Source organism: Vipera ursinii (genome assembly GCF_947247035.1).
Source record: "Vipera ursinii genome assembly, chromosome: 1".
Taxonomy (NCBI): Eukaryota; Metazoa; Chordata; class Lepidosauria; order Squamata; family Viperidae; genus Vipera; species Vipera ursinii.
The window spans coordinates 119,406,146-119,414,951 of NC_139512.1; the positions used below are offsets into that span (position 1 = coordinate 119,406,146).

At 46.6% G+C, this 8,806-nt stretch overlaps 1 protein-coding gene across 6 annotated transcripts in view; it reads right to left on the reverse strand.

Annotated features, from left to right (window-relative positions):
• Positions 1–8,469, reverse strand: part of ASIC4 (acid sensing ion channel subunit family member 4) — a 104,672-nt gene extending 96,203 nt beyond the window's left edge. For all 6 annotated transcript variants that reach the window (XR_014490728.1, XR_014490729.1, XM_083348566.1 and 3 more), the window contains exon 1: positions 7,028–8,469. Coding sequence is in view for 4 of the 6 variants with exons in the window: in XM_083348566.1 (XP_083204692.1) it covers positions 7,028–7,603 (576 nt within the window). In the remaining 2 variants the exon portion in view is untranslated. The remainder of the gene's footprint in view (positions 1–7,027) is intronic.
• Positions 8,470–8,806: the final 337 nt, after the last annotated feature.

Sequence of the window (8,806 nt, forward strand, 5' to 3'; positions counted from 1 at the left end):
TCCATGCAGTTGGAAGGGAAGTCTCTTGAGAGCCTTCAGCACTTACATTTTTGCTAATCCTAAACTGGACACGGGGTGTACCTCCAAAAAAAATCCAGGAAAGCCTCAAGGATGTTGTGAAACCCAGATGCTACCTGCTGTCAATTGCTTTCCTGGTTGTCCAGAGACGAGTGCAGGCTCTCAATAGCAGCAAACTTCTTTGTGATTAGGTTGTCCATTGCCTTATGATTTGCAGAAGACTGAAAGGCCTACACATAATTAGACAGTCAATGAAGAAAGCGTAAAGGTAGGACACTTGATCTTCAGTCTCATGTGGAGTTCAGACAAAACACTTTAGTCCTTTCTCCTTAAGGGATTAACCTTTAGAGCCATGAACAGGAATAGGGTACTTTCGAAATAAGGCAGAGTTTGAAAATACTGTGGCTGGGACAGTAGCCTCTCATCTGTCACAGCCTCCTTCAGCAGAGTCCATATCAAGACCTCACAATGCATTTACAAACAGCCTGCTTGAATACAATTGCTGCCAGAGATGTATGAAATAACAAGGAAATCAAAGCAACTCTCCAATGACAGGGATGGGATACCTTAGTTGTAAAAGCTGTTTTCTGCACATTAGGAAGTCTTGAGAAGCTCTAGGCCTGCTTGAATACAATTGCTGCCAGAGATGTATGAAATAACAAGGAAATCAAAGCAACTCTCCAATGACAGGGATGGGATACCTTAGTTGTAAAAGCTGTTTTCTGCACATTAGGAAGTCTTGAGAAGCTCTAGGCTGTATGGGGCTTTCCCGGTTATCAGAATCAGGAGCTGAACATTCCCTACCCAGAAAGCACCTTTGCGGGAGAAGCAAAATTGATTAGTTGAGCTGAGCAAGGGGGTGCAGAGGCCTAGAGGCTACATCAGCTCCTGGGACTGGTTACTTATTCAGATGCTTTGGACACAGATCCCCCCTCTTTGTTGGTTGCTTATTAGCATTTTCAAGCCTGCGGGCAGCTCTGATGGATGGAGCACAGCCTTCTCTCACTGCAGAGCTAAGGCTAGGCGCCTTTCTGCGGCTACAGCTTTGCTCCGATGCCTTTTACTCTCTCCTCTTCCCAATTCCTAAATAACTGAGAGGTGGATTAGGGGCAGACAAGATGCAGCCTCTAGATATAAGCATGGTGGCCTCTTCACCTTTTCCTTCCTGCAAATAATGGCACATGTGAGGCTAATGAATTAGTCTGATCCGGCAAGACCCAACAACTGTCAGAAGCGATTGACTGTGGAGCCAAACAAGAACAAGGCAAGAATTGCAGGGAAGGGAGAAAACATAAAGAAAGTACAAGCCATATGTATCCTTGCCTCTTATGCCAAAAGAAAAGCTCACTTGTTTGAGATCACTGCTTGCTGATTGTACAGCCAAAGAAGCTATTGAATGAAACTATTGTGAAGTAACTGGAATTCAGAGAAGATTTTATTAATTTATATCATTCTGTGACTGAATTCCAATCAAAGAACCAAAGAACCAAGAACGATCAGGCTTGAATAACCAGTAGTACTTGCATGGAAGTATGAATAAATGCGGGTACAGAGATGAGATGCACAGCACACAATCTATGGTGTTTGAAACATTATTGTGTAAAGGCTAGGAGGAGGAAGAAAAAAACACATTTCTGGCCTTTTACTTTAAACACAGAACGTTGAACATGTTAGAATATGTTAACAGTATAGCCACGCAATCACATTGATCAATGAATAAATTGTAGATCTTAATTGCAATTGGAACTCATGTAATTGTCTTAGGATGGAGACAAACAGTATCTATGGTAGGATAACAATTTGTTGTGGCATAAAAGGGTTTTTTTTGTCTTTAAGAAGCCTTCAAAGAATGGACAGATTCTTGCTGTACATCTGATGAAGTAGCCTTGATGCTACAATAAAATATATGTTATATTAAATAAAATGTATATAAAATATACCAGTGCTATAAAGTGACATGCAGCACTTTGCCATTTTTGCTACAAGAGCAGCACTCATCTTCTGAAATATGTCTCTATGAACTGAGGATTGAGACATGAACTTGGATTAATCAATCTTGTAAACCAGGAAGTGGTATATAAATTTTTTAAAGTAAAATAATTAAATCTTTACAGGACTAACCTACCTCAGTTGATAATTATGTGAGTAAATGGGATGTAGGGGAGAGAAAAACATATGTGTTGTCCTGAATTACCAGGAAAAATGGAGAAATGAATAAATAAATAAATAAATAATAAACAAACAAACAAACAAACATAAATAAATAAATAAATAAATAAATAAATAAATAAATAAATAAATAAATAAATAAATAAATGATAAATGAAGCAGACCTTCATGGTAGGACACAGAGAGATAAGCTTAACTGATATCAATATCAGTTTTTTGCTGGTGTAGGTTAACAAAATACTTCCCTCCACAGAAGCAAATGTGGCAATGAAAAATGTAATGATGCAAACTCTTGAAACAATCAAAGCACTGGACAAAAAGCACTGGTTATATTAAGTGAAAGAGATTGCAGAATGGTGAAGAGGACAAAGGATTTATACAAGAGAGATGGTTTGACCTACAGCAGACTGTTCCCACTTCCATTTCCTGTTTTCCAAATACGACAGGAGAGCAACAGGTTCCGCAGAAACCACTTTCCTAGAAAACACAGGCCACGGGCCACATGAAACTGATGTTGCCTCTGCCTGATCTAAAATTCTTTGAGGGTGATTTCCTCTAGGCAACCCGGTGTCCCTTCGCTGGCTTGAAGGAATCAATCTGCTCATTCCTCCTAACTATCCATCACTGGCTGGACTGCCTATGGGCTCCTTTTCTCACTTTTTCTTCCATTATGCAGGCTGTGTTAGGGAAATGGATTGCGGCGCTGCCTTCAAATAGTGGTGGCCAAGGAGCTGCACAAATGGGCAAGCAGGAGACAGCAGATGGAGGGGGAGGCAGAACAGGAAACTCATTTACCCAGAGTAAAAATAGGCTGGAAAATGTGACATTTATTAAGTACAATTGTGGAAGAAAGGTCATTGCCAGCCCCAGCACCAAGATGGGGTGCCGCTGATTATACAGCTGGGGAATGAGGCAGCAAAGCCAGGCTGAACAACAGCAGCTGGGGGGTGGGGGGAAGGGGAGGGCAGGGGGAGAAACAGAAATGTGTGCATTTGGGTGTTGCTGCTGTTGTTGGCATTGGTGTTTTCTTCTTGGTGCTTCAAGCCTAAAATACACCAGCAGTGCTTCTTGCTGTTCCACATGAGATACCTCAGTATCATTATCTGCCTACACCCTCTCTGACCGATCAACCTTCTCAGTCTTCAAGCCCCAGTCAAGATGCTGCTTAAGGAAATCCAAACAAAGAGACTTACTGCATTAAGCACCATCACCATCAACTTCTTTTGAAATTCTGGAGAGCACAATCCTTTAACTGATGATGGCTTTCTTCTGTCAGAATTGCAGCCCTCCTTGCTTTTCGATTCATGTTCTCATCCAACCCTTTGGACACCGTGCAAACCTGTCTTTTGGAATTAAATAGCTCCAGCATATTCCTCACTTCCACTCCCGTTGTGGCTGGATGCCACATATCCCCAATACTGTTCTTTCTCCTCTCTCGTGGAGAGTTGCCTTCAAATAGCAAGGTCAAAGAAACAGGAAGTGAAGGGGAAAGTGGTGATCTACCTCACAAATCTCTTCCAGGGAGGGAGGTAAGACCAGCGGCATGAAATCTAAAAAGAAAACAATTGCCCTTGCCAAAGAACCTTTGACATTGACTCCATTTTTTAAGAAATACATTAGCTTCCCTTCCAAGTGCTGGAAGTGGAATCCCTGCAGAGCAGATGCCAGCTGGGTAATTGTTCTTTTGAGTGTGCACACTTGGTGTGGCTGAGCTTATTTCCTCCAGCATGTCTCCATAAAACTTCATTTGCACTTCCCCCTTTACCACTTCCTTCTGCTCTGCCTTGATAGCCTCTCCACCTTGTATCCCTGAGACGCTTTGTACTCCAGCATTCCACAGAGGAAAAATGGCCTAAAATGCAGTCTAGCTCCCAACAGGAAGCAGATTGCTTGTCCTGTAAATAAGTTGGTCATTGGGGGGGGGGGGGGGAAAGAGGTGAATCCGTCTATTTAGGAAAAGGAGTAAGGTGAAATTGAGATCCACTCATAATACAGATGCTTCCAGGGCAAGAAAACATACATCATAACAAGCCAAAACAGCTGGCTGGAAAGTGTTCCAAACCGACACTGAAGGGGTTACTGGCTAAACAAAATGTTTGTCTTCAGATGCCTGTGATCCTTGCTGCTGCATGGGGACTGGGACAGGATGAAACCAAAGCAGAACACTTCCCTCACCTAATGCATGGCTGCCGGGGAATCTCCTATCCAGTAGAATACAAAGAACCAATTGATTTTCCCGGCACAGACCAAACAGCAGTTGGGTGTGTGGGAGTGTGTGTGTGTGTGGAAGGAAGGACCCTGCTTAGCACTGTTTGAGGAGTCTAAGCCACTGAGTTCACGCACAGATGCATTCACAACATCGCCAGGAAAGAGGAGGTGTAGGGTAAGTGCCGAGGTCTCCCTTTCGTAGCCATTCATTTCCCATACAGCTAAGCGAGCAGGCGGCCAGTGTGGCTCAGGAGCGGGCAAAGCCCGCTAAGATTTACTACACAGGCTGGGCTTTACTGCACACAAGATGCTTACGCTGGGGAAATCTTCCCAGCGGCTCTTTAATTTGCCATCCCATAAAGAATGTGAATTTGTGACGCTAAATAGGGGGAGATCATTTACCAAGCACAGCTCTTGCTTACAGGTTCTTTAAAGGGGATTCATCAGGAGAAGCAAAAACTGGTGCAGCAGTCAACTTAGCAGCAAAGTGGTCACGGCGACGGTAAGTAGCAGAATTAGCAGCTGCACTTTTTTCAAAGGGAAACTGGACCCACGCTAGCCTTTTCAGTGATCTTTCTGTACCTCGCTACTAGGTACATACTCATCTTCCCCATGCCTTATGCCTGTTTATTCATAGCCGCCCCCCCCCCCCCCCCGAATAACCAGGAGCAGAAAATAACATTACAGCTAGAACGGCCAAAAAAGTAAAGGGAATCTCTTGTCCCCATTCCCTCCTACCTGTTCTACTACAGCTACTCATAAACGGCATTTCTTTGGCACAAGGATTCTATGGATGGGACATTTCTTTCCCTCAACAGCCCCCACAACATGCAGTGTCCCCAGAACTGCATAAGAGCAGACATTAGTTCTGAATCAGACATTTAAATCTCAGGGCCAAAGGACACCTTATTTAAGGAGAATCATGACTAGATTTCCTAATAATAGTGTTGGTTGTTTGTTTCATTGATTGATGGTGTTTTAATGAAATGCAGCCTTAGGAACTGCCAATTTCTTTGGACCAGTGCTTGGGAAAGAAATGGAGACTTAATTCATTGCATCAAGGAAAGAAAAAAAGAATAAACTCCTTCCTGATCGACTGTTGGCCCCATAGAGGGAAAAATGCACGCCTGAGAATTTCCTTTGTGGGGCCAACAACAGCTGGTTTGAGGGGCAGATCTAGACCAGGAAAACACCTGGAGTGTTAAACACCCTCTCGGTCCTCCTCTCTCACTGCTGAAAAAAATTGACAGACACTGTGGTTGCATTTCAAGAATAACAACCATTTCAAGTAAATAATCGGAAGATCCAGATGCAAATGGGAAGCCTGAGGAATGGGATGGTGGTGGTCTGAGCGGGTTGCCAGACCGCTGAGCTTAATCTGACTAACATGCAGTGTGTGCAATTTCATCTCAGTATTTTGATGGCGGGGTGATGCGTCTACAGAGCAGACTTCATACCTTAGTATTGCTGGTTGTTTCCCCACTCCAGCCAGGGGTTCTGACACAGCTTACATGGGGCTCATGCAACCAAGCACTTTAAACAACCATTGCTAACTCTGGGCCAAAGTTGTCATCTATCTTTGGCTGGCTCCTGCCTTGTATTTCTCTGCCAAATCTGACATGCAATTTCACAGCAAAGACTTGAGACCAGATGACAACAGCAGCAGGAGCCTAGAAGCTGAACTTTGACCCACCAAACATGTGTACTTACTATGCATATGCATGGGCCATTTTCTCCCCATCTCTCCATTTATATTTCTTCTTGTTCAGCACACTCCTCCTTTTAAAACACCCCCACCCCCAACACACACACACACACACACACACACACACACACACACACACACACAGAGTGATCAGAAGGCGAAGCAGCCTCCCGTGTCCGCAGGAGAGAAGCAGCTCATTTCCAGAGTCATTATGGTCTGAAAAGGGTCCCATCAGGTATTCCGCCCGCTCAGCACATTTATTTCCCCAAACCACAGCGGGGATTTGTGATTTTTCAGACCCAATATCAAGCAAGCACGGGGCTGGCTCATTCCACCCAGTAGGAAGCTTCTCAGATAATGCAGTCAATACCATGCCAGAACGTGCCAAGAGAGAAAATGGCAGAGTGACTTGCCATACCACCTTCGCTGGAACAATGGGCACTGGACTGGGAGCACAGCTTGACTGAAACTGGAAAAAGCACTTAAGCAGCAGATCACTGGAAAAATGCAAGAATTCCTAAGTGTATTCAGGACTCATCTGGGTACCTCATATCTTTAAATATCTGGGACTTTATGGCCTTCTCTCATAACTTACAAGATTATCAGCTCTTGCTTCCTGCCCCATTCCTGATTCTCAGTGGCTATGTACTCAAACAAAGTAAGAGTTATTCAGGATGTTCCTATAACGCTCAGCCTGTTTCTGCCAATGTCATCTTTCTTTCTTTTCATATATTATTACCCCCTGCATATTTCAACCAGTGTCCCAAGTTCCCAGATGCCTGGGCAGGACTGGCACCATATCCATTCTTCTTTTTCAGACTGATACTTAGGATGCAACCTCAGCCTTGACATAAACTTAGGTACTGGTAAGACATTAATTCCAAAAAAGCACAAGAAGGACACAGAGAAGGCAGAACAGACACTCACCACTGTGAAGTTTTCTGCAGAGCAATTCTCACCACTAAAGCTGCAGTTCTTCAGCATGTCATCAAGTTGATGCCCAGTGCGGTTGACAATGTCAGCCATGTCTGGGTCAGGATAGAGCAGGTCAGAGGCCTTATGTCCATCACGGTCCTTGGGTGGCAATCCAGTCATGTTGGCTAGGTGAAAAATATCGGCGTCTGTAAGTGCCGAATGACGGAAACGGTTGATGTTGCAAATGGTGACGGCTGGAAAGACCATCTTTTGGGTAGCCTCCTCATCCAGGGTGGTGACATGCGGATGCTCCAGGTAGAAGAGTGCTGACCGAGCTGCCTGATACAAGAAAAAGGCCAAAGAGGCCACAAATACAAGTGCCCAGAGGACCTGTCGGACCCCCAGTTGCCCTGAGCGGCAAATATGGGCCAGGCCGTGCAGGGTGCTGGTGCCAGCGAAGGCGGCCAGGTCACGATGGTGTGGCAGGCTAGGTTCCTCTAGCAAGCTCTCCTTGTCCCCTTCCTCTTTCGCCGCCTGCTTCTCATCCTCCTCTGCAAATTTGATTTTGCAGACAATCTCAATCGGCATCTGTGCCGAGGCACCAGGCAGCACGCTACCTCCCCAGTGAGGGGAGGCAGTGGAAGCCTGAGGTGCCCCGCACCGGCCGCTTACCCCTGGCTGCTGCAGGACGCCCCTAAATTAGTAAACCCAACCAGGGAGGAGGAGGAGGAGGAGGACTGGGGAATCGGGGCCCCAGAAGCTTCTGAACGCAGCTTTCCTCTTGTCTCACTAGTGATCTTCTGGTGCTTCCGTTTGCTTATCTGCACAAGCCCAGCTGTCGGAGCTGCCCGCCGCTCCCTGTGCCGCTGTGTGTGCCGCTCCTCTGCACGCCCGGTTAAGACCCCACCAGATACAGGCAGCATTTAGGCATCGTGTGCTAATAAAATCCAGGGGATACTTAATAATTCAAGGCATGTCAACATTATTTCATCCTCTCTCTCTCTCTCTTTTTTTTTTAAAGCAGGGTGTAGTGGGGGGAGAGCTAGTGGAAGATAGTGAGCAGTAACGGGTTTGCCAGAGCCACCGCAGCTCCAAAGTGGTACTAGAGCCACTTGTTTGAATCACTCGCAAGCTGGCCAAGTCTATGCCAAGCGAAAGGAGCCAAGGAGCCAGAGATCGAGGCTGAGGCTGTCGGCTGCGGGAGCTCCTCAGGCAGACTCCCCGGCTCCGACTCCGTGCCTGACACCCATTTCCTCCGGGAAGTCCCTTCAGGTGCCCAAAGCAGCTGCCCCGGCTAATTCCTCCTACCTTCGCATCTCCGCGGACCTGCCAACGCCTCCTTCCTTGCCAACGCCGAGGAAGAAGAGAGGAAAAGTTGAGAGGGACGGGAGAGGGGCAGGAACGAGCTCCTCGCGTGTCGTCGCTTGGTACCGGGTCCAATGGACAGCGGCGGCACACACGACACCCACCCCACCCCCACTCCCACCCGCACCCCACCCCACCCCCGGCAGGCTGGAGAAGTGTCTTAATTGGAGAAGGAGCGGCGGAAGCAGGGAGAGCGGAAGCGAGGAGGAGACGGCCCCCTCCTCCTATTGATCCCGCTCCCCACGGAACAAACGAGAGGCAAAAAGTGAAAGGCTTATTGATCGGCGGGAGGGAGCGCAGCTGCCGGGGATTAGGGCGCGAGCGGGCGGGCGGGCGGGTGAAGAAAAGGCGGCGAGGGCTTTCCGAGGAAAATGAACGCCGCGCAGCCGGGACTACTACTGCAGCGTTTCCCAACCTTTAGGAACT